This window comes from Aquarana catesbeiana, linkage group LG03, assembly GCF_042186555.1.
Source record: "Aquarana catesbeiana isolate 2022-GZ linkage group LG03, ASM4218655v1, whole genome shotgun sequence".
Lineage (NCBI taxonomy): Eukaryota > Metazoa > Chordata > Amphibia > Anura > Ranidae > Aquarana > Aquarana catesbeiana.
This window is the reverse complement of record NC_133326.1, coordinates 205,604,983-205,632,361: the sequence shown is the minus strand read 5'-3', so window position 1 is coordinate 205,632,361 and position 27,379 is coordinate 205,604,983. Positions and strand designations below refer to the sequence as shown.

The following is a 27,379-nucleotide window of genomic DNA, read 5'->3' as shown; positions in this document are numbered from 1 at the left end:
GTAGGGGGCTGAGTACTTTTCCATTCTCTTGCAATGGCTAAGCAAATGGAAATTAAGATATGTGTTATAAAGGTTTTAAGGTTGGGAGGCCAAAGGTGAGGGTCCATGCTGAGTAATAACATCTGAGGAGTCAAAGGGAGGGATAGGCCTGTAGAGGACATGATATGTTGCTATATACGATTGGAATATCCTCAGCGCCGGGCAGCTCCACCAAATGTGAAACAGTGAATCTTGGTGACCACACTGCCTCCAGCAGGTGGATGGAGCCGTCGGGTACATGTGAGCCAGTCTAGCCAGGGTCAGATACCAGCTATGAAAGATTTTTTGTGCAGTTTCCCAATAGGAGATGCATTAAGAGGTTTTAGAAGTGGAGTTCAGGGCTGAGTGCCATTGTTCCGTGGTGTAGGTGTGGTTTATCCATTGTTCCCAACAACACATAGAGGAGGATTTACTGTGGAGAAGGGGGCTCAGAAGAGTTTGTAGATAAACAATATGCGATGAAGTGCGGACTGTAGTTGAAGGTACATGTAAAATTGTTTGGGGTTGAGTGGGTATGACCGATATAGTTGTTTAAACGATTTGAGTACAGAGTTAGCATAAAGTGCTCCTAGGTTGTCGAGGCCAACTTTAGTCCAGAAGGTAAAGGATGTATTTGGGATAAGAAGTTTCAGTGTGTTTAGGGTAATGTAGGAGAGTAATGCAGTTGGAATGCCATTGGAGTTTTGACAAATTGATATCCATACTCGAGCCGTAGCTGTGACAGTTTCCAAAAAGGATCTAGGTGGTTGCATGTTTGGGGGGATGGTGCTAAGTAGACTTTTTGGGGATGTCGTCATGGCTGTATGCTCGATTTGAAGCCAGGTTGGTTGGTGGAGGGGGGTCCACCATACTTTAGCTGGGTCCAGTATGGTTGCTTTGTAATAGGCTCCAATGTTGGGGATGCCCAGGCCAACAAATTTAGTTGGCATGCATAATAGTTTGCGGTGAATTCTGGGGCAATTGTTTTTCCAGATGCAGGTGTTGAATATGGCTTAGAGTTTTGCGATATGGGAGGAGAAGATGGGCACAGGTAGTGATCTAAATAGATACAGCACGTGTGGAAGCATAAACATTTTTGTCAGAGCCATTTGGCCTGCCCAGGAAGCAGCAGTCTTCTGAAGACCTTGTGATATGTGAGAGAGTTTGAACATTGGGTCTTGCAGGTTTACATGAAGAAGTCTTGTGGAGGGAGAGGTTAGTTGGATACCAAGGTAGTTCAGGGTTGAGTTAGGTATTAACAACAACTTTATCAGTGCCCCTCAGCACAGCCTCACCTGTGCTCATCAATGCAGGCTCACCTGTGCCCACCATTTCAGTCTCACCTGTGCCCATCAGCAGCCTCACCTGTGCCCACCATTGCAGCCTCACTGTGCCCACCATTGCAGCCACACTGTGCCCACCATTGCAGCATCACTGTGCCCACCATTGCAGCCACACTGTGCCCACTACTGCAGCCACACTGTGCCCACTATTGCAGCCTCACTTTGCGTAACATTGCAGCCACACTGTGCCCACCATTGCAGACTCACTGTGCCCACCATTGCAGCCACACTGTGTCCACCATTGCAGCCACACTGTGCCCACTATTGCAGCCAAACTGCCCACCATTGCAGCCTTGCCTGGGCAGAGGAAGAAAGAGGGTGGCTGGATCATGACTTGAGGAAGAGAAGAACCGTGGGGATGGAGGAGGCGGGGCTGTGTGTGATGGTGAGCAGAGTGGAGGCAATTGTAATGTAAGCTGTTACAGCGTGCTATCCCACTCTGTGATCCCACGGCTTTCCTCTTCCTCCATGCTCTCTTCCTCCATGCTCTCTTCCCCCAGGGCGATCACTGGGAGAACAGCTCCTGATCAACACCACCTGCCAGCGGTGCTTGCCCCCACTCCCATTCATCCTAGCTCCTCCCCAGCCCTCATTCGTAGGCGAGTGGAAAATTTGAAGGCTGCTCTGGGGGTTCTATAAACTGATAGCATTATATTGAAAATATACCAAGATGCTCAAATGAGACCTGCTTTCAAGTCATATTAAAGTCTCTGCCCTGGCTCCTCCTCCCTATGAGTACCCCCCTAGAAAAGCTGCTTGCTAGAGGGTATTTGTTCAGGCTCACTCCCAAGCCGCACTGTGTGCATCTTTTAACACACACAGTGCAGCTCTGCGTCGCCCCCGCGTCACTAGATTTGATTGACACAGCAGGAACCAATGGCTCCCCTTGCTCTCACTGAGTCCAGAAGGGAGAGAGAGAGAGCAGCGATGCCACACTCCGTCACAGTGCTGGACCGAGATCGAGCTTAGGTAAGTATTTGGGGAGGGGGGAGCTGCACCTAAAAGTTTTTTTTACCTTAATGCAGAGAATGCATTAAGGTAAAAAACCTTTATGCCATGTACACACGATCGGAATTGAGAGTTTTCCGTTGGAAAATGCGACTGTGTGTATGCTTCATCGGACTTTTGCTGGCCGAATTCCAGCCAGCAAAAGATTGAGAGCATGTTCTTAATTTTTCGGTCGGAAAAAGTTCCTATCCGAAAATGCGATCGTCTGTGGTAATTCCGACGCGTAAAATTCCTATGCATGCTTGGAAACGATTCGACGCATGCTCGGAAGCATTGAACTTAATTTTCTCGGTTTGTCATAGTGTTGTACATCACCGCGTTCTTGACGGTCGTAAGTTTAGCGAACTTTTGCATGACCGTGTGTATGCAAAGCAAACTTGAGCGGAATCCCGTCGGAAAAGCCGTCATATCTTTTTCCAACGAGAAATCCGATCGTGTGTACGCGGTATTAGCCTTTTCAACCACTTTCAGACGATTAATGAAATGGTCAGAAGGCAAAGAAGAATTCAGCTACACAGGAAGACCCCCTTATTTTCACAAGATAGTACCCATGCTGTAGCTACCACAATCATACATACTGCATATCTCTTTTATGTAGTAGGACTAACTAGTCCTCTTATACAGTACAGTAAGTAGAGACACATCACTGATCTATTCAAGGCACATCATCTATCACCATAAATTTGTTCTGCCTAAGCTACCTCCTGCACAGAGTCAATTCCATCTCCAAAAATAGACATGCCATTGAATAACATTTGTAGAGGCCAGATAGGTTTGGAACTTTGTTTTTCTGTTGTATAAATCAATTTATGACCCTAACATTTCCCTTAAAGTTACTGAGTAGAAGAGCTAAACATCTATTGTGTACTGGCAATGTGGCTGTCAGAACATTTTCTCTATTCTGCTGTTAAAAGGTAAAATATATATTCCTATGTTATATATTAATATAATAGAAGAGATGCTGCTTACTGCAATGTTGTGCCAGTGATTTTGCTGAACCAGCTAGATGTTTTATATTAATTCATTACATTGACTATCAGGCTACATCCTACCTTTCTTTAGATGTGACAGCAAAGATCAATGAAGCATATATTATTCACCCAATAGGTCAACAAAGAAAATGGTAGAATTGAGTCCAGGGTGTACAGAGTAAATTAACAAAGTGGCTCTTGGGGCTTATATTTCTTAATGGTCAGACAATAAGCAGTTCATTGTACAACTATTAGAATAAAAGGATGATAGTGGACCATTAAACATAGTGGAGAATTGTTGGGTCCTTTGAAAAAGTAAATAACCTATATTTGCATGTTTAAGTTTCATTTTAAGAATTATATTATATACAGTATGCAATTAAAAAAAAGTTGTATCAATTTATATAAAATATAATGAAAAAAAAAACCACAGATGTTTTATTGATGATGATTACAACATTATCTGCTCTGTTACCAACCATTTTAAACTACTAATCTATTTTAAAAAATTCCCCTTAAAATGTTTAATGCTAACTACACATCGGGGTTGATTTACTAAAGGCAAATCCACTCTACACTACAAGTGCAGTCGCTATAGATCATTGTAGATCTGAGGGGAAGATCTGAAATGAGGGGAAGCTCTGCTGATTTTATCATCCAATCATGTGCAAGCTAAAGTACTGTTTTTTATTTTTCTTGCATGTCCCCCTTATATCTACAGCGACTGCATTTCCAAGTGCACTTTCAGTGCACTTTCAAGTGCACTTACAGTGCACTTGTAGTGCAAAGTGGATTTGCCTTTTGTAAATAACCCCCATTGCCTAGTTTTCTGAGTAATGTGGAAAAGTTCTAAAGATTTTAACATCTTCAGTTTAGCAAAGAATTTAGAAAATAGACGGGGCATATATTGTTGCTCCTTCCACTGTCAAATAAAGTTGTTTTTGGAATAACTTGTCTACTAAACAATGTTATGTCATCATTTAGTAGTTAAACAACAGGCGCATTACATTATGTGCATGTCAACTTGTTGCTAAAAAAAATCATACATAAAGTATTAGGTAAAAAGAACCCCCAAAAAATAAATAAAATGACCACACTCAAAAGTAAAACAAATTGCATACAAGACTGTGAAGGTAAATTAATAATTTACTATTACCCTGAACCTAGCAGCTAGCTTTAAACTTCAAAAATATCTATAAACACAACTATTAATGCTAACAAATACAATAAAAACCTGTATGTGTTGGTGCACTTTCTTTTTTTTTAGCTCACAGGGTGCCTGGAATTCCAGGTTAGAACGGGATACAGCCTGGACTTGCTCCCTCACATTGCCAAAGTCATACTACTGCTTCATCATTGCAATAGGTTGAGTTACCAAGGTTTATGATGTAAATACTTAGTAAAATTTGCATACCAGTCTGATCCAAATTTCTGGGCACCAGGGGAAACTGCAGTACTATGTATTGACAATAGAGAATGAGGCATTTTTCCATCTTATCATCTCAATGTAATCCTTTACATAAGCTCAAAACCTAAAAAATAAACCTAAAGCTTAACCAACTCCTAAACCTAACCTTTTAATTAAACGTTCAGCCTAGGGTAACTTTATAAACAATCAACAGCCAAATAACACATGTATCACATGATAAACACATAGCACCATGTTGACACCTGCCCACACTGCAGTTGTCCAGCAATCAACACTGGAAACTGTTGGCCATTTAGGAGCAACAACATACATCTCATGGTGTTGCTCAGCCCCCCCGACTGGGAAATGCTTCATCAGATCCCTTATACTGTCAAAGACAAAGATAGCATTAAAGAGGGTGAGTGACAGTGCTAACTGAGGTGTGTGGTTTAAATAAATGTGGGGAGTTTTACCAAACCCATCAGCTGCCTCTGTGCCAGGACATGAATGCTTATAGAAGTTTGTACATTGATCCATATCTAAATACACATTCAGCAGCTTTAACCTGCTTAAAGTGGAACTTTACTGGTAACAATTTGATAAACAAATAATGTTCTTTAGCAAGGAATTGACACTATATTGTCAAAAGTATTGGAACGCTTGCTTTTAAACACACATGGATTTTAATGACATCCCAGTCTTAGGCTGTAGGGTTCAATATTGAGTTGGCCCAGTTGGCTGTTTACAAGGTTTAGTAGTGTGTCTATGGGAATGTTCTTCCAGGAGGTCATTTGTGAGGTCAGGCACTGATGTTGGATGAGAAGGCCTGGCTCGCAGTCTCTGCTCTAATTCATCCCAAAGGTGTTCTATCGGTTTCAGGTCAGCGCTCTGTGCATACCAGCCATGTTCCTCCACCCCAAACTCGCTCATCCATGTCTTTATGGACCTTGCTTTGTGCGCTGGAACAAATCATTTGGTGGAGGGGGGATTAGGGTGTGGGGTTGTTTTTCAGGGGTTGGGCTTGGCCCTTTATTTCCAGTGAAGGGACCTCTTAAGGCGACATTTTGGACAATTCCATGCTCTCAACTTTGTGGAAACAGTTTGGGGATGGCCCCTTCCTGTTCCAACATGACTATGCACTGGTGCACAAAGCATGGTCCTTAAAGACACGGATGAGCAAGTTTGGGGTGGAGGAACTTGACTGGCCTGCACATAGTCCTGAACTCAACCCGATAGGACACCTTTGGGATGAATTAGAGCAGAGACTGCGATCCAGGCCTTCTTGTCCAACATCAGTGCCTGACCTCACAAATGTGCTTCTGGAAGAATGGTCAAACATTCCCATAGACACCCTACTAAACCTTAGTGAAGCTGTTATAAAATAAAAACATTATTGTATCATATCTTCTTTAATTTAGTTCATAAAACTACAGGCAATATCTGACATGCTTTGGCATTAATAGCCTTGAAGCAAGCTAACTCAATCATGGTTTAATTGTAATGCAATACAAGCTCTGTTCATAGGTCATTATGATGATTATTCTCAAGAAGCACGTCTTTGTACATAAGCTACAAAAATGAAACTTTGTTTGACATGACAGTACCTGCAAAAGGATGCAATTTGTTTATGTGACTTAAAATTGCATTTTTTTCCAAAGACAAACATTTGCCTCACAGAATTAGCATGTGAGAAGGCTCCAGGCTGCTACTGTTTTGGCAGTGAGTCATATGCAGTAATCATTTTAATGAGAGACAAAATACTAGAAACAAAAAGGAAAACACAAAATACTATTCTAACAATACTGCAAGTGTTTTTTTTTTTTCAACTACATTAACTTTCACGCAGGAAAAGTCACATTAGCCTAAGGGTGGCATTAAAACTCTGAGTCTGAATTGGAGCAAAATGTATTTTTTAAGCTACTAATCGGGTAGCAGTGGGTACATCTCATAAGCTACATTTTTCATTTGTATTATTCAAAAATGCTTTGAGTCCAGTTATTCAGGATTCAAGGAATATTAGAACGCTCCATTAAATGTCTGGCTTACTATTTTACATCTTTATCTTCAGCTCTACGGCAGTAAAACAACACTTTGTTACACAACACTGGAGAGCATAAACATGTTTTGAAATGCATACATGCATTATAAACATTTTGTGTGCACTACATACAATACTGGATCAAGTATACAAGCATTAAAATACAACAGACTGTTAAAATGTGTGTCTGTATACCCACACGCACACACACACACACACACACACACTGTGCAAGCTATTATTTAACAAGTCTATGTGGCCTTAGAATTCCAAAGTAGGGGCTTAAAAAACTTGATTCTACAAAAGAGACAATTGCAAACAATGACAAGTGTCCTCTGTTCCTCCGTGAATCTTTCATAAATCATGAAAGAGACATAACTAAACAACCCTAGGCCTTTAATGTTAAATCTGAAGCTGAAGCTGGTTCCTATGGCATATCCACAATAAAAACAACAACAATGAGAAAAATAGTCACATTTACAAATAGTCCTCATAAAAAAGTCCTGTAAGAATAAAAGATCTAACAACAAGCATGTTCAGAACTAAGAACTCTGTGGTGGGCCCATATTACTCTAATGACAGAATTCCTTTAGCTGAGTTATAGCTGGGCCTACTCAAGAAATTAGGACATTTCTTAAACCACTGTACACTCAACACATTTGAATATCTTCATAATTTCAATACTTTTTAAAAAATATTTATTAATAAAGGATGCTTACCATCTACACAGGCTGGCCTTGCTCTTGTTGTGCCGGCAATCTGTCCTTTTCTACATGCACAGCGAGCTGTTTGTCGGGCTATAGTCCTTCGGGGCTGACTGCTATCTCTGTCGTATGTAACAACCTCACACGTACCTGCAGCCAGTTGACCTGGAAAAAAAGGCAGCAACAGGTAGCAATGTCAGAGAATGCACTACAAGCAATCAATTATAGGTAAACAGAGTGAGACCCAATGCAGCAAAAGCCACTTCTCTACAAATGGGAAATAAGCTGGAGGATGTAATCAAACTGAGATGACATATAATTTTTCTCAGAGCTGGACATGTCAAAACCCAGCAAAGTGATGCTGTCAAGAAAATTGTTATTGGCCTACAGAAGGAGAGCTGGGTCAATCAGGTCAGAGTTACTTTGATGTAGAACGCAAGTACAGAGAGACAGGCTTTGAACTAAGGGTATATTGTTTCATTTAGTAAATATTAAATGCTATTTTGTATTTATATGTATAGATAAACCTGTTAGTAGATGATGCAGGTTTTAAAGAGGGATGCCATTGGCCGCAATAAATATACTAAAACTTTTTTTTTTCCTGCATTAACATGCTTTGCCTATATTTTCAAATGCTATCCTAAATGTGAATTGTTATCTTCCCAGGTGTGAAATTGATAAATTATGCAGTAGCTAATGAAGGTGAAAAACTGTTGTTAATGAGGCAACTGCTATTATTAATAACAACTGCTGGAGACGTAATGCAACTGTTTTTTAAACTTTCTTTAGATCAGTGTGTCTCAACCTCTTTTCAGCCAAACCACCCTTTAAAATTATGTACAGCTCAAGGCACCCCATTCTTAAATGTAAACAACTAAACTAATAGTTTTACATAATGCAGCAGCATCCACACACGTAGGCCCTTATATGACTATTTTAAGAAGCAAATATACCTTTGCACACTGGTATTGACTAGTATTCAGTGTTTCTATTCTCCCTCAGTTTCTCTCCCTCATGTCATTAACATGAACCTGACAGAGTGCTGACAGAGAGGGAAGGGGCAAGCAAGGACACTATGCAGGTAACCAATGTGCTCCTTATCTAATGATGACATCATTGGTTGTGCCTAAGGTTGTAATGCTGCACAATAAAAACCCGTGGCTTTGTGTAACCAAAAAAAAGGCAGGCATGATCCAACCTGCTGTCTTGTTTACAATTTTTGGGCAGTTTTGGGCATTTTGCCATGCCATCCCTGAAGAACCCAGATGGAACCCCAGGGTGCAACGGCACTCCAGTCCCAAATACTGCTTTAGATACACGGAAGCGGTAGCTGTGTAACTGTATTGACATTATCAGTTTTGATTTACACAAACGTGACAAACCTGGTAAAATTAAGCATGAAAAATTGCATATGTAGGGGTTATCTTTACTGAAAATCACATATTAAACAATAATTAGTCCTGCATGCAGAAATAACAACCCAGCAGATTATTATGAGAGCTATACCTGCACCCTTCTAAAAGTCTAGGTAAACTGACTGCCACATTTTTCTTCTTTGTAATCATAAAGGTTTCATTTCCATGAAATGATCAAGTAACACGTACAGCATGGGAATCTACAATAATTCCGTATTTCTTTTGTACTTTGATGGTTTCTAATTCAACACCATTTAGTTTTGACTTAACAGCTGCTAAGCAGCACTGCTTGAACAAAGTTTGCATGTTCTCCCTGTGCCTGCACAAGTTTCCTTCCACACTCCAAAGACATGCTGGTGGGTAAATTGCCTCTAATATATGTATGAATGTGAGTTAGGGACCTTAGATTGTAAGCCCTATGAGGATACAGACTGATGTGAATGTACAATATGTAAATTGACGGTGCTATATACAGTATCTCATAAAAGTGAGTACACCCCTCACATTTTTGTAAGTATTTTATTATATCTTTTCATGTGACAACACCGAAGAAATGACACTTTACTACAATGTATAGTAGTGAGTGTACAGCTTTGTTTAACACTGTAAATTTCCTGTCCCCTCAAAATAACTCAGCACACAGCCATTAAGTCTAAACCGCTGGCAACAAAAGTGAGTACACCCCTAAGTAAAAATGTCCAAATTGAGAACAATTAGCCATTTTCTCTCACCGGTATCATGTGACTCGTTAGTGTTACAAGGTCTCAGGTGTGAATGGGGAGCAAGTGTGTTAAAGTTGGTGTTATCGCTCTCATTCTCTCATACTGGTCACTGGAAGTTCAACATGACACCTCATGGTACAGAACTCTCTGAGGATCTGAAAAAAAGAATTGTTGCTCTACATAAAGATGGCCTAGGCTATAAAAAGATTGCCAAGACCCTGAAACTGAGCTGCAGCACGGTGGCCAAGACCATACAGCAGTTTAACAGGACAGGTTCCACTCAGAACAGGCCTCACCATGGTCGATCAAAGACATTGAGTGCACATGTTCAGCGTCATAACCAGAGGTTGTCTTTGGGAAATAGACGTATGAGTGCTGGCAACATTGCTGCAGAGGTTGAAGGGGTGGGGGTCTCAGCCTGTCAGTGCTCAAATAATAGGCTACACACTGCATCAAATTGGTTTGCATGGCTGTCATCCCAGAAGGAAGCCTCTTCTAAAGATGATGCACAAGAAAGCCTGCAAACAGTTTGCTGAAGACAAGCAGACTAAGGACATGGATTACTGGAACCATGTCCTGTGGTCTGATGAGACCAAGATAAATGTATTTGGTTCAGATGGTGTCAAGCATGTGTGGCGGCAACCAGGTGAGGAGTACAAAGACAAGTGTGTCTTGCCTACAGTCAAGCATGATGGTGGGAGTGTCATGGTCTGGGGCTGCATGAGTGCTGCCGGCACTGGGGAGCTACAGCTCATTGAGGGAACCATGAATGCCAACATGTATTGTGACATACTGAAGCAGAGCATGATCCCCTCCCTTCAGAGACTGGGCCGCAGGGCAGTATTCCAACATGATAACGATCCCAAACACACCTGAAGATGACCACTGCCTTGCTAAAGAATCTGAGGGTAAAGGTGATAGACTGGCCAAGCATGTCTCCAGACCTAAACCCTATTGAGCATCTGTGGGGGCATCCTGAAATGGAAGGTTGAGGAGTGCAAGGTCTCTAGCATCCACCAGCTCTGTGATGTCCTCATGGAGGAGTGGAAGAGGACTTCAGTGGCAACCTGTGAAGCTCTGGTGAACTCCATGCCTAAGAGGGTTAAGGCAGTGCTGGAAAATAATGGTAGCCACACAAAATATTGACACTTTGGGCCCAATTTGGACATTTTCACATAGGGACTTGTACTCACTTTCGTTGCTAGTGGTTTAGACATTAATGGCTGTGTGTTGAGTTATTTTGAGGGGACAGCAAATCTACACTGTTATACAAGCTGTACACTCACTACTTTACATTGCAGCAAAATGTAATTTCCTCAGTGTTGTCACATGAAAAGATATAATAAAATATTTACAAAAATGTGAGGGGTGCACTCGCTTTTGTGAGACACTGTAATATATATATATATATATATATATATATATATATATTGTAACCCCCAAACTATGATTGTGTATTTATACTAATACACACAGCATAGGGAGACACAGCTCTAATACCCTAAGGGTGGATCCATAGAACCATGCAAAGGAAAGGAGCCACCCTAAAACTTCAATGGGGGCAGCAATGAGAGGACAGTATAGAACTGGAGGAAATGGCATTTTAACTGTTTAAACTCTTATGAGCAGAGTAAACTGATGACGGAGAGAGAAATTTAGAAGTCTGAAAATACCTGTACCTCCTTTTGGGCAATAAACAACCCAAATTCTAAAAGTTGTGCACATTTCCACTGATTAAGCAAGGATCCATGGTTTGTAAACCATGGATCTTGGGCTGCTTCTGAGTAGAAACTTTTTTTTATACTTGTAAAAGGAAAAATAATTGTAGGGCCTGTGTTAAAAGGCTTGTGTACACTTCAAGCAGGTTTTGAATTCTTGTACAAGTCCATAGGAATACAAAACCTGCTTAAAACAGGTCAAATGAAGATCACAAGTAAGGTTACCTGCAGGTCAGATTCACCTGTCAGAAACATCTCAAACTTATGTCAAACAGATGCCATGGAAAGAAGTCCAAAGCCTAATAACAAAGGCCCTTAGGTTCCTGTGTTATAACAGGAGCATTGCTGGACTTTAACAATACTAGCTTTTCACCTAGTTGTGCTACAGCTAAAAAAAAGTCACACTGGCAGCACAAGATGTATTACTTCAATGCAGCAGGTCCATGGTAGTAAATCACATAAATAGCCACCGAACTGTGCTAAATGATACTTTACTAAATAATGTTAGACCTTTCACAAATAATTCAAAGGTAATGTATTGTGTTTTTTTTACTATGGCTAAAACAAAAATTATATTAGTGAAAGTTGTTTTCAGGGAAATATGAAACATCACAGTAGAATATTTAATATGTACCCCTTGCTGCCAGCAGGTGGAGCCTATACAGCTTCAGCTTTTTGTCTTGTTAACTTATTGCTATGTGAATAGTGTTAATAGCAGAAGATCAGATTACACTGCTGAATAATTCAAAAGAGACACACACCCTCCTCCATCTTTGTCTGGAAATGGGCATTAATAACAGATAATCTTCATAAAAAGTTTTTTTAAGGTTGTCAAAGTAATGCTTTGATTAATTTACCTAAATTGTTCCAAAGTCCAAAACAATGTTTTATGCTTTTGTTTTGTGCCAAATTAAAAGCTAATAGTAACTACTAACTGTCAGCTGTAAGGCTACTTTTTTCTCTTTTGTTCTTTCTTTCTTTTTTTTCTGCAAATAAAACACAGAGACATCAGCCTGACATGATGTCAAAACTGAAAAACAGCAGCTTCTTATCTATTCTGTACTGGAGGAAACAATATCATCAGAAAGGAAACAAAGACACAAAATTAAATATGAGCTAGAATCACTCATATATTATGATATATGCTTTTTAGATTGAAACCAATCAAACAAAATTATATACGCTACACTAACACTTCCATTACAGCTGAAAGCATCCCAATTGTGGATGTGAAGTATATGTGAGTTTCAGCACTTGCCACTGAAAGTTTGGAACCAGCTTTTAAGTAGGTCATAAAATAAAGCTGCATCTATTTTACATGTCATTATCTTTGTTGTTGTGCTTTTCAGTTAAGAATTTTCACCAGCATTTGTGAAGTTGTTAAACTGCAAATTAAACATTAAAGTGTTATATGATCATGCACTTGAACTTTTCAAGTTTCAGAGAATCATGCAAAGGTATAGTATCTTTAACTTACAGTACTTAAGTTGGAAATGCTATTTAAAATGTTGCCTTTAAAAGCTTTTTTGTGCTACAAATTTGTTTGTTGACTGTTTAAAAAGCGTATTGTTTGTACATGAGATACAATAGCACTGTAAATAGGTAAACATTTTTTAACTATTTTGTTAACTTTGGTATACATTTGCTCTAATGTAAAAATAAAATCTGTGCGCCAAATTTAAAGAATAAGAAAAATAATATATTTGTTGTGACCGCTGACATCCTATGAAGTTAAAAAAAAAACTTGCCTAAATGATGTAAAATAGGGGGGGTGCTAGTGTTCATTATATATGATAACCCTCAAAAAAATTATATAAATACCCAAACTGAAATAAATAAATACACATGTGCAAATAAAAATAATAATACAAAGCTTTATTGCCTCCAATTGGTTAACTATATCAATCATATAATATCACAAGTAACACTAAATTCCCAATAGTGCAAACCAGTCTCTATAAACCCATAAACATAAGTCCCTAGATACACAAAAAAAACATATTTTTCCACTGCAAATCAACCGGCGACCAGTGAAAACACAGAACACTCCCCAGATAGCATGCAACCGCTTTGGCTGAAAGTGGTCAATATGCATTTGATTAAACCTCCACTTTATGTCAGGATCAGTCCAGCCCTTTGTTGTTTTTAACACAGGATAATTGCACCATAACATCACCACATCCTCATATATGGATAAACCAGAGGGATAGAAAAGTGATCATAGTGTAGGAATTTTTTTATGCAAACAAAAAAAGAGAGACAAACATACAGATGTGCCCTTAGATTATGGGTGCCAAATTGGCATGAATACAGCCTACAGCATGTGAAATGTCAAGCATTGCCACTCCGCCAAGTCCCGAGGCTGGAAATATGAACAAAGTATATCCTTCTACAGTGTATACTTGTCTCTATCAATAGCACTAACTGCCATTTCTTTCTGTTGTCTCATTCCTCTGCTATCTGCATGAATCACTTCTGACAGAGTTTCCTGACAGCAAGAGAAAAAAGGTGATGGGGAAGGAGTTCCAGCACACAGCCTGTGATTGACAGCATCAGCTCTGTTCCTGTGTGCTGTGTGAAGGCTGTGTGTGTCTCTTCCCTTAAATCAGCTCTTACTCAGCTCTGCAGAGTGTAACTTCAGCTCCCATCAACTGCTTTCTGAAAGCTCAGACAAGCTGTATAAAGTCTACACTTTGAACAGCTGTATAGAAGAGAGGGTTGCAGATAAACAGGTACAACCTATGTAGGAAGATTTGAAAAAAAAAACAAAACAAAATAACAATCCCCTCTGGGTGATCAATGTACATTACAAGTCTTTTAACAAATTTTGTTGCAGATTCCTACCTGTTTCTACTCTACTCTTTGCTTGATTATATCAGTGTACACAGTGAATGTGAATGAGACTGACTTTTTCATTTTTAACCAGCTGATGCACTTAAGTATTTTAATGAAGAAAGTTGCAGGGTCTGCATCTCTTTACAGATAATTAACTGTTTCGGAGATTCTCACCAAAATGAAATTTTTGATGCAGAGTACACCAAAAAGCTAGCTTGCATCCTAATGCAGACTTCTGGGAAATTTAGTAGGCCAATCCCACAAATAGGATAGAGAAAGTTTTGTATACCAACTGTGTACAGAAGACCTCCATACACATTACCATATTGCACTGAATTTTACAGAAAATTACAGCAGCTGCAGATTGAAAAGGAAAGGTCATTTTGATTACATTAACTAATATTATCAACTGCACATGCTATATTATTTTTTTATTTACTATATGTTTCCCATGAAAGTGGAGTTACCCTTTACAATATATCTAATAAAAGAACAAAAGCTAAATACATTACAGCTGTCATAGCTTGCCTTCATCTCACAGAGAGGCTCAACTGAAAATAAAATATAAGGCATTCTTCACTAGCCATATGCTAAATACAGCCAACACCTGTATACCCCAATTGTAGAAACAATCCTTTCTACCTTTCAAATCTATGTGGTCCACTAAATTTAACAAGATTCTTTATGTGGAAGATCTCTGATCCACCCTACATAATTCAGAGGGGAGGTTCAAGACAACCTGGAGACCTTTGTGGTACTTTACATGGACCAATACCTGGACCAAAAATTGTGTCTCAAAACTCCAGTACTATATCATGATAATATCTTTGGGGCAACTGGAAAGAGTAGTGCATTTATGTTTGAGCCATTTTCTCCAGGAAGGATCTGTTTTTGCCTCTTGCCCTCTGCTAGACATTCTTCCCATCTCCTGCTCTTCCTATCTATTTTTTCTTTGTTGTAAGTCCTTGGTTTTATTTTCCTGTGGTTTTATATTCCACAAGTCCACATGCCTTTATTCAATTCTTTTTTGAGTCCTGTAGACTAACCACTACCTCTATCTTCCTCTTTTGTGAAGCTTGGCACCTGGGATATACTAACTCAGTGGATTTTTGAGGATAAATGGTTTAGGAAGCAATGTTATAGTTAATTATAAACCAAATGTTTTCCCTTTTATGTGTTTATCAGAAGGAACTAGCAGGTGTTTCACCCAAGGATTTCTTCTTGTTGTAAATATACCCATGGCTCTGTGATCGTTGGTTTAACTCATACAGAATATGTGTGCGTATATATATATATATATATATATATATATATATATATATATATATACAGCTTACCATTAGATGTGTTGGCTGCATTGATGTTTTTCCCTAAAGCTATTTACATTTTCTAAGTGCAGAAAAATACCTATTGATACTTCTAGAAATCCAGTGTCCTTGTAATTGAACTGACGAGTGTTATCAGCTATCTTCTGTGATCTACAGAATTCCCCCTTCCCCCACAAAATGGAGATAAGCACACTGGAGGGCGGAAGTTGGAGATGTTTTTAGTCCAAAAGAGTGACAACGCTGATACTCCATAGCTACAGTATGGCAAATGCATTTTGTCACCTTAGTACAGGTAGTTTGTGAGAGGCAGGCTCACTATGTGAAAATAAAATAAAAAAGTCAAAATGAACAAAATGTATGCAGCTATCCCATCTAAGTCCCGGAAAGCTACAATATATTACAATTTTGTTCTTGGGCTTACATATCCTTTAACAAAAACTCTGACATTACTCCCCTCAATCTCACCTTGAAGCCATTGACTTTCATCCCTTGTGCAACATTTTATAGAATGAAACTTAAAGTGTCACTAAACCCACGTCATAAAAAACTATCAATAAATGCTGTATAATGCCCTGTACACACGGTCAGATTTTCCGACAGAAAATGTGTGATAGGACCTTGTTGTCGGAAATTCCGACTGTGTGTGGGCTCCATCACACATTTTCCATCGGATTTTCCGACACACAAAGTTTGAGAGCAGGATATAAAATTTTCCGACAACAAAATCCGTTGTCGGAAATTTCCGATCGTGTGTACACAAATCCGACGGACAAAGTGACACGCATGCTCAGAATAAATAAAGAGATGAAAGCTATTGGCCACTTCCCCGTTTATAGTCCCGACGTATGTGTTTTACATCACCGCGTTTAGAACGATCGGATTTTCCGACAACTTTGTGTGACCGTGTGTATGCAAGACAAGTTTGAGCCAACATCCGTCGGAAAAAATCCTAGGATTTTGTTGTCAGAATGTCCGAACAAAGTCCGACCGTGTGTACGGGGCATTACTGTCCATACTCACTCATGAGTCACTATGAGATTCATTTTCTGTATTCTGCAAAAAACCTGGTTGATTCTGCTGTTCCCTATCTCCACCTTCTGTCCATGCCCCCAATTCAGCTAGGGATTTTGCAGCTGTGGTGGCAACATTGCACATGCTCAGTTTTCAGTGAGTTTTCAGTGAGTTTCTATGCTGAGCATTTCCTCCCATCTGAGCAGCCCATGTGACCCATGTGGCCATATACACAGTGGTAAATAACCATATAAATACAATGTCAATGGGATATTACATCTTGCTTCATCTCCCTGTTATTCTAAGACACAGGCTGGAGAGCGTGACACAGCCTGTGACTGACAGAAATCCACCCACACCATTTCCACAAAATAATAAAAATTTGATTTCAAATATATATATATATATATATATATATATATATATATATATATATATATATATATATATATATATATATATATATATATTGGGCTAATTGGGTTCAATTTGGACATTTTCCCTTAGGGATGTACTCACTTTTGTTGCCAGTGGTTTAGATATTAATGGCTGTGTGTTGAATTATTTTGAGGGGACAGCAAATTCACACTGTTATACAAGCTGTACACTCACTACTTTACATTGTGGCAAAGTGTCATTTATTCAGTGTTGTCACATGAAAAGATATAATAAAATATTTACAAAAATGTGAGGGGTATATATATATATATATATATATATATATATATATATATATATATATATTCCAATGTAAAGTTTATTGATATTATTTATTTATCTTTACTCTGTATTCCAAAGGCGTTTTTTTTCTTTTTTTTTTCTTGAACATGTGACCAGTAGCAGAGGACTAGAAGCTCCTCCTGCTTATGTTTCCCTGTCGACAGGCTGGGAAAGATCTGGACATGTGACAGTTTTTTGATCATGTTTGTGTATGTCTTTGTTTATGTTACATAGTTACATAGTAGGTGAGGTTGAAAAAAGACACAAGTCCATCAAGTCCAACCTATGTGTGTGATTATGTGTCAGTATTACATTGTATATCCCTGTATGTTGCGGTCATTCAGGTGATTATCTAATAGTTTCTTGAAGCTATCAATGCTCCCCGCTGAGACCACCGCCTGTGGAAGGGAATTCCACATCCTTGCTGCTCTTACAGTAAAGAATCCTCTACGTAGTTTAAGGTTAAACTTCTTTTCTTCTAATTGTAATGAGTGGCCACGAGTCTTATTAAACTCTCTTCTGCGAAAAAGTTTTATCCCTATTGTGGGGTCACCAGTACAGTATTTGTAAATTGAAATCATATCCCCTCTCAAGCGTCTCTTCTCCAGAGAGAATATGTGTTTTTTCTTTTTTCCTTTTTTCTGAATGTGTTTATCAGATTACCCTTCTTTGGGGAACCTCTCTTCCTTTAGAGAACCTTGAGAAGTTTGTAGTGTGAAGCTGCATTATTATTTACAGGTGCATTTTAATTCTTGTAGCGCGTGCCCGAAATGGGTTCAATAAATGTTGTATTTTTATAGAAACATACCCAGATATAGACTTTTTGTTGCCGAAGTAGCCGCTTTTAGATCCTGGTAGAGATACCAGGATTTTCCTTTGTATGCATAGTTGCTTTGGCTATAGCAACAGTACTATATTTAAGTAAGCTGTACTAGGGTGTATATAGATCACCCCCTATCGTGGGTTGTGGTACAGCAGGACTTGTTTTCTTCCCCTCTTTTTGTTTGGTCATGTGACAGCTGTATATCAATTAGAAAAGAAGGTAGTTATTTTTTATTAAAATAATTACAGTGCCATTATCTATATACAGAAACAGAAGGGACAATGTATATTAAACAGTGTAAGTTTAGTATCACTTTAAGCCAAGCATTAAAACTTACCAAACCCTAAAATTAACCCTAAGCCTTTAGGCTCGGTTCACACTTGTGCAATGCGGGAACCCTGCAAATCCACTGTGGGTTCCCACGTTGCACCCGACTCGCACAGTAGTTCACACTGCCATATGTGAACTGCCGGGAGTGTGGATACATTGTTAATGACACCCCCATTTCAGCTCGCATATCGCATTGTGAACTGACAGTTCGGACATGGATCAGATCGCATGAACACCCATGAGATCTGATTCTGGTGTGGACCAAAAAAGGGTCCTGTGCAAGTTTTGTCCGAATGCAATGTGATATCAGCCATACCATCTGTATAGCTGAAATCACATTGCACGGACATTGCATGTGATTTGCACTGCAGTGTGGTGCGAATCACATGCGATCTCGCAGAGCGTGCTGGTGTGAAACGGCACTACGTGAGGTAGTATGGTGGCTGCAATTACCAATAATTTCTTCTAAAAATACTAATTATCTAACTGTCAATCAGTATAAGTAGTAATTTCTAGGTCACTGATTCTGTACAAGTATACAGATAATAAGTTGTTTGTCCATTCTTACTTTCCTGATCTGCTTACCTGTTCTGAGTCAGTGTCTCAAAGTATTGAAGCCAGAAAAAGTCAGGCAGCTGGCATATTAGGTTTAACAACTTGAAGACATGACACTTTGCCCCTTCCTGCCCCTTCATGCAACACTGTACCCAAATACATGTTTTATCATTTTGATAGATAGATAGATAGATAGATAGATAGATAGATAGATAGATAGATAGATAGATAGATAGATAGATAGATAGATAGACTGTTTTTTGTTGGTATTTAATTACCACTGTTTTTATTTTGTGCTATATAAGAAAACAAATACAGAAAATTAAATGTTTTTCTTAGCTTATTTTATAAAATGTTGCAAATAAATAATCTTTATTCAAACATTTAGGCAAATTAGTGTATATTATTTAGTGTGTGTCAAAGTTATAGAGTGAGTCTACTGTACTGTATTGTACTGTATATGCAGTATATATTTTAAAAAATCATCAGTCCTAAAGTACTGACTGCCTATCTCCTTTATTGATGCCCTAAAAAGCCAGGACAGTACAAATATTTCCCAAATGACCCCTGTTTGAAAAGTAGATAGTCCAAGGTATCAAATAAGAGGCACAGTGAGTTTTTTGAAGTTGTAATTGTTTGTCAATTTTTTTTGAAAAATTAAGAAATTCAATAAAATTAGCTTTTTTCACAAAGTTGTAATTTTAACAACATTCTCACACACAGCATAGGCATACATATAATTAAAACCTCAAAACACATCCTGCTATGCCTCCTGAGTATGGGGATACCACAAGTGTGAGACTTTTTCACAGATGCATAGATAGGCCCAAAATCCAAGGAGCACCTTTGGGCTTTCAAAGAGCATAAGTTATGCATCTAATTTCCTGACTACTAATCACATTTTTGGATTCCCTGGAGCACCAGGACAGTGGAAACATCCACAAAATGACCCTATTTTGGAAAGAAAACATTCCAAGGTATTTTCTGAAAGACATAATGGGGTTGATTTACTAAAGGCAAAAAAACTGTGCACTTTGCAGAGTGCAGTTGCCCTCTGCAAGTACAATTGCTCCAGAGCTTAGTAAATGAGGTAAGGCTTCACTTTGCAAAGATTACCCAATCCCATGCAAGGAAAATTAAAAAAACTGCATTTTTGCTTGCACATGATTGGATGATAGAACTAGCAGAGCTTCTGCTCATTTACCAAGCTCTGGAGCAACCGATCTTGAAGAGGGCAATTGCACTTTGCAAAGTGCACAGTCTTTTTCCCTTTAGTAAATTAACCCCAGTGTGTCTTTTGAAGATGTCATTGTTTTAGCACAAGCTTTTGGAAAATGCAGAAAAAAAATGAAAATCTTTTTTTTTTAAACAAAGTTGCCATTTTAATAAGATATTTCCCACACACAGCATGGGCATACTTAGAATTGTATCCCAAAACACATTCCGCTACTCCTTCTGAGTATAATGATACCACATGTGTGAGACTTTTTCAGTGCCTGGACTGAATATGTACTGGACATTGTATCTTATGTATCACACAAATCAATCAATTGTATAAAAACAATCAGGCCACAAGCAGAGACATGGTCAGCAAACAGGAAAAAGATTGGTCCAGACAGCCAGAAGACACGTGGTGACACTGAAGACTAGTGTGGTAGCAATCAGGAACACTGCTGTTGACATACACTGGTTCAGTGACACTGGTACTGGTGTAGCGACAATCAGGGACACTGTTGCTGGCTTACACTGGTCTGGAGACACTGAAGACCAGTGTAGCAGCAATCAGGAACACTGCTTCTGACTTACACTGGTCTGGTCACATTGCAACTGGTGTGGCAGTAATAAGGAACACTGTTGCTGGCATACATTGGTCTGGTGACATTGGGACTGGTGTGGCAGTAAACAGGAAACACTGTAACTGGTGTGACTCTGACTAGGGACAACTAAAACTGGTGTGGTGGTGACCAGGGTCACTGTAACTAGTGATCAGGGACACTGTGGTGGGGCAGTGATTAGGGACAATATGACTGGGGTGGCGCTGATCAGGGAAAATATGAATGGTTTGGTGTTAATGAAGGACAATATGACTGGTGTGGCAGTAATCAGGGACACTGTAACTGGTGTGGCGGTGATGAGCGATAATATGACTGGTGTGACAGTGATCAGGGACAATATGACTTGTGTGACCATGATCTTGGACACTGTGAGTGATGCGGCAGTGTTTAGGGACACTGTGAGTGGATGGCGGTGATTATGGACACTGACTGGCAGCATTGGCCTCATTGGTGGTTATCAAAGATAAAGGCTGGCAGCACTGACATAGAGTTACATCAGAGCAGCCACCCATTGTACGTGATCACCGCCACACCATAATGACACTGCACTATAAAAAAAATACTTTTATTTCTACATTTTTTTTAAAAAAGCAACATAGTATTACCAAAGTGACACTGTACTAACTCTAGGGAGGTGATCAGGCTTTTATTTACACTATGGTTGCAATTTAAAATGCTGCTCACTGTATAACCAATCATTTACACTGTGCTTGGCATCTGATGCCATTGTTTATTAATGTGATAGCTGTGATTGGCACAGATACTAAATGATAAAGAGCCACTGTGATTAGCACTGTACCATGTGATCCCTGTGACCAATCACAGACATCACAGTAGTAAACAATAGCATCATGAATGACAGCCATGTTTTACAACTAGACATGTAATCGCTGTGATTGCTCACAGTGATCATATGGTACCAGGGTGGAGCACAGTGGCCCAGTCCACGGATTGGTGATGTGCTGTATCCTGTGGGCAGATCATGCTGCTGTGCTCCCCTGAGGGCACACACGAGGATGCATATGAACGGCTAAAGATGTGACAAAAATTTTAGTCCTGTGACTTGATTGGAGGATAAGAAATACAAATCTAATCTGGTCCGATTCAGTACCCTGAAATCTGATGTTGGTCTAGTTTACTACATGTAGTTTTAACAACATTGATGCTATTTGCATTTGGTTATTGAACACTGATTGTAGAAATGATTTAAACACAACAACTCTACTTTGGAGCTTTTACGTTCCATATTTTTGAAGCTACTGTGCCTGTTTTTCACACTGAAAATATATGTGTGCAATGATATTGTAGCTGCATATATAAAGACAATGTCCTAAAGGTGAAAAAGGCATTTCAATTTTTGTGAGTGAACAATCATGACCCACAAACACATAGCAAAAAAGCTTCATTAAAAGTGCTCACTCAAAAACAAAAACATTTTGTCTCTGAACTTACAGGAAACCACAAACACCCATACATCTCAATAAAACTAACTGCAAAATAACCAGATTCAGTATCATGGGGTCCCTATAAATGGACATTTCATTTCAATAATGAACTGCAACACAAGCATATTCAACTTGAAGGGGTTGCCCACCGCATGATCTCCTCATATGGCTGATAAACAAAGCAGGATAAAAATCATGTAAAGCACACATGTGAAATTTACAGTATAGTATGTGGTACATTACCCAGAGTATCCATGTGAATAAACTGTGCTGTACTGTGGCTCATACCACAGCAGTTAGTTCTATTTGTTATGCTTAAATCACGTTTTACTACTTTACTTATCCAATCACATCTTGGGCCAATTAACAGATAAGCAATAAATGATCTCCATGCTATAGGTGCTATAGGTCTAAAGGGCTAATTAACAAATTCTGGTATATATACCTTAGGGGTAATGCAGATGGGTTCGCAGATACTTCTTCTCGCTAAAGAAAGAGCTTTTTAAAGGTCTCAGGTTTTGACAGCGTTAAGTATAGATATATACATTACACTTATCTTCACTTTCCTGATTGGAGACCCCTTCATGTGTAAAATCCGATAACCTGCACAGTTCATAATGCAATTCATAATGCAATGCTCTACAGCATGCCTATTGTCAGCAAAATCCCCACAGGTTTGTTTTGGACTGACAGGTAATTCTGACAGGCTTGAGAGTGGCATGCAAGGACCATAAGCATGTCAACTCCTGTATTTTACAGATGAAGATCTCCAGATTTCTTGAAACAGAATTAAGTATAAAACATGTACACTTAAGTTACCTTCAATTTAGAAATATTTAAAACCTATAATTATTTTTAAATGATGCATGTCATACTAGTATACAATTTAAACAAATAAAGAATCAAAAACCAAAAATAAAACAGCACTTTTAATAAATTAAATACATTAATAAATAAATAAAATAATACATATTAATAAGGGGTTGATATATAAGCTGACAAGCTTTAGGAGTATTTTGTAAATAATAGATTTATGAAGGGGACAATGTTTTATTAAATTTGGCACAGTACCCTAAATGAACTCTACCCCTCTGTACATTTCAGAATGTGTTTATGTTAATGGCAGATGCACAGTTTCAACAACTCATGCCAATTGTGTTTAGAAGCTTGCTTACTACTTACTAACACTTACATTGCAATAAAAAAGGTATAATACAGTTTGATATTGTGTTTCACAGACTGAGAAAAGATATTGATGAGGGTTACTTTTATAGCTTAGAATATTTTCTGCTACCTGGACTGGGGAGATGAAGAGGTAAGATGGAGGACAGCCCACCCGGTTGGATCTCCTAGATTTCAATGTCAATAACAAAGCCTAATGGGAAAACAATGGAGTAACAATTCTTGGTACACCATCATTTAGCTAAAAATGTATTTCTAAAAAAAAGAAGCAGTTTTGACCTTTTTATGTTATTTGTTAAAATAATTCTTAAGAAAACCTTCTATTTGAGCCCACCTGAGTGTATGGTTAATGCCCTCACATTTTGATAGATTATCATAGGATTATCATGTTTTGATAAAAAAAAAATAGAATGATTTCCTAAATGGAAACAAAAAATGTCTTATTTAGAATAAAAAGTAAAAAATAAAAATTAAAAGATCAGTTTCCATATGCATAACTTCATATTAACTTCAGAAGAGTTGACTGAATATAATATTTAAAATTGAGTAATGTATAACATACTATGAGTTATTTCACATTTCTACATTTGTACAGCAAATAATAGCAAAACATTAAAAAGATATATTGGTATACTGAATATATTTAAAATATTTATTGCATTGGCATTATTTGGTAATAATTCTTCCAAGTATTTGCTATCTACGCATAAAACATTCCATATTTATCTAAATTTATGCATGAAATGTTCACAGAGGGAAGCAACTGGAGTCTCTTCTCATTTTAGACAATCATTTAGCATTGAAAGCAGCACTACATATAGGACATATATTTATATATATTAATGTAGGTCACCTCATTCTATTACATGCTCACTGAAGAATTTTTTATGCAAATGCTAATAGACAAAATTGCCCACCAAACTAAATCCATATATTAACCCAACAATTTTACCAAATATATATGTGATTTTCATATCACATTCTCTTCAACTAGTCCTCATTTGAATGTCCCAATTTTTATTTGAAATTTCTTGCCATATTATCCTGTCTCTTTTTTTAGAGGTTTGTACGTTTTACCACTAATTTGCTTATTATGTTTCTGTCCTATGAAATTGTGATTCTTTTTTAATAAATTTCTAAGCACATGCAAGTAGTTTTTTTTAGCTATGTCTGTCTCTCTCAAGCAATGTGAAAAAATAAATACTCCCTTAACTGTATGAATGCTTCAGGTTTTTAACTACAAAAAAAAAATCAAATATTGAATTATTAAAATTTTCCTTTATTATTTCGTTTTTAGGTGAATTAAAAGTATTTTAGCACTTTTAAACATCTGGAAAGAAAACGTTCCCTTCTCTGAGCAAAAAAAAAAAGAAAAAAAAAATCAAATAGCAATTCAAACTGGATTCTTGTTGTGATAACCTACCTACAACTGGCCATTGTTTACAGCCTTTGCTAGAACAATCTTGTGCACTACTGAACCCGTGAAAATTCCACCATAGAACCAAATGTGATATTAATTTCCTGCTAGATTATCCTTATTTAGAATATGTTTTGCTTTAAATATGATCAAATTTCTTGCTGTTTAATTGCAACCCAGAAAGCAAGCAATTGAGCTGCAATTTTGAAACTGATTTGCTAAGCTACAGCTAGACTTTTCAGGCTTTACAAGTTTTTTGCACAATTGCAGCAAGTCCACATTGCATGACTTCAGATCAACTTTCTTTGCAAACATTCTGGAAGTCTGCTGCAAGTTCTTGTTCAGTTATGCTGTGCAATAGTCATCCCACCACAGGGGTCACTGTGGTTGAATTTTCATGCTGGAGACTTGCAGAGCTCTTGCTGTAGACTCACCACTGCAATTTTTCTCTTGCTAGAGACTTGGTACACAAATTTGCAAAAAAATGGAAGTGTCAACTAGAACTTGTGCTTCAAGTGTACAACTTGCCAGTAATATGGTCAGCAAGTTAACAGACTTAAAATTCAACACTGCCACAAATTTGTGGCAAGTATCATGGTATACTATACCATATGTTATACTAAATAGCCAAGCATACAATATAAAAGCCTTTGGGTAAAGAGATTAAAGGAGATATAATTATTACTTAAAAGAGAACTATACCTTTTTCTCCAGTGTTGTGGTGTCTTGAAGTTCCCCGCTGACCTGTCAGCTTCCAGGCAGCAATCTTTAGCCATTTTTATTGGACGGGCCAATATTATGTCAATGCCCTATATGCATGGGAGTTCATTAGGGCTGCAACTAATGATTATTTTCATAATCGATTAGTTGGCTGATTATTGTTCTGATTAATCGATTAATCAGTTAATAACCTTAAAAAAAAGTGTGGTGTATAATTTAGTTAATGTAAAGTTTACAAAAAGGCAATTTATTCTTAAATATCTATATGCAGCGGTAAATATAAATAACCAACTATATGGTTTGGGAGCAAAATATCTAATACACTCTGAGAATAACAGACAGAAGAGATATACTGTATATACTATTAGAAGAGATACAATGTATATACTATCAGAGGAGACATATGATGTATACTGCTTTTGCTAGTGCCTTATAGGATATTGTTAGACAAAAAAGTCTTCATTGAGTTTCAAATAGTAAGTAGAGTAATTTAAGCCTCATACACACGATCAGATTTTCAGACGGGAATTGTGTGATGACAGGCTGTTGGCGGAAAATCCGACCGAGGCTTAACAGTCATAATCATTAATAGCATATGATCTGAAGTAAAAAAAAAAAAAAAAAAGCACAATAGGAAAATCAATAATAAAGCTGCCCTGATAAAATTGTGTGGAATAAAATGGTTCAGATACATGAGGATCAAAAGTATGTTTCAAATATATTGCAATTTGTTAGCTGTAGACATGAAATATTAGACCCTGGCAATGTCCTTCATTGAAATACAAACAGTGAAATATAAACACTAATTAGCTTTCTACAGAATTGTTAAGAGAAAAATTATATTAACCTAAATGGTAAAGAGGATGTGGAAAGGACTAAGTGATACAAAGTGGAAATGGACAGAAGTTTTTATGAAATGTAACAAATTTGGACAGAGCTTAAAAGGTGAAAAAGCCAGTAAAAACGGGTTTGATAAAGAGACAAGATGAATGTGCAACAGATAAATGAAAATAGAAGATAAAAGTGGTAAAGAAAGAACAGAGCCAACATGAATGGCTATAATGAGAGAATAAAAACAGTGGGGTTGCTGTGCTCAGACAGAAGAAGATAGAAAATGTATACGAGGGACGAAAAGCCATGTGGTACCATCCATAAAGATAAGGAGAGGCATTTTATAGGAGGAGAAAGGTATATTCTCAGTTCATGGGTTGAGTACATGCGTTCACCCCTTCATGTAACCTCTTATTGAGTACATGCATAATCTGATTAAAAATATGGAACGTGGGACCATAGGTAAGCAGTATACTAAGAGGACAAGAACATGAATAGTGAGGAAGAGAGTAAAAAAGCAATCCCAAATATTGTCTTAGAATAACACAAAATTAAAACAACAATAAAGCTGAGCTCCATCAATAAAATGTTTTAATTAAAATGCATTTACTACTCAAAAAACAAATGGAAAATAGATTCACTGTGTGTGCATCAAATGCCTTTGCAAACTCAGTTATTATCTTCCAAAGCAGTGACATCATTGTTGTGCTGCACATATTCCCAGCAGGCCCACCCACTGCAGACTACTTGCAAAAAACTACAAGAGGATGGCTACAAGTCCATTCACCCTACATAAGAAGAGAGAGCAGCAGTGAAAAAAGTTCAGGAGCTACTTTTGAGTGACAAGCTTCATGAGATGTGGTGTGCTGCAATTGCAGCACAATTTATAATGATGCTGTACTGCACTGGTGACAGTATGTAAAAAAAAAAGTGATTTTTTTATTTCATTTCTTCACTTTCCAAAAAATTGTGACAAGGAATTACAACTTCAAAAAAACACTC

The 27,379-nt window shown here is 38.0% G+C and overlaps 1 protein-coding gene across 3 annotated transcripts in view; it reads right to left on the bottom strand.

The window, feature by feature from the left end:
• Positions 1 to 27,379, bottom strand: part of TAFA5 (TAFA chemokine like family member 5) — an 805,723-nt gene that overhangs the window by 417,324 nt on the left and 361,020 nt on the right. For all 3 annotated transcript variants that reach the window (XR_012242834.1, XM_073619719.1, XM_073619720.1), the window contains exon 2: positions 7,506 to 7,655. Coding sequence is in view for 2 of the 3 variants with exons in the window: in XM_073619719.1 (XP_073475820.1) it covers positions 7,506 to 7,655 (150 nt within the window). In the remaining variant the exon portion in view is untranslated. The remainder of the gene's footprint in view (positions 1 to 7,505; positions 7,656 to 27,379) is intronic.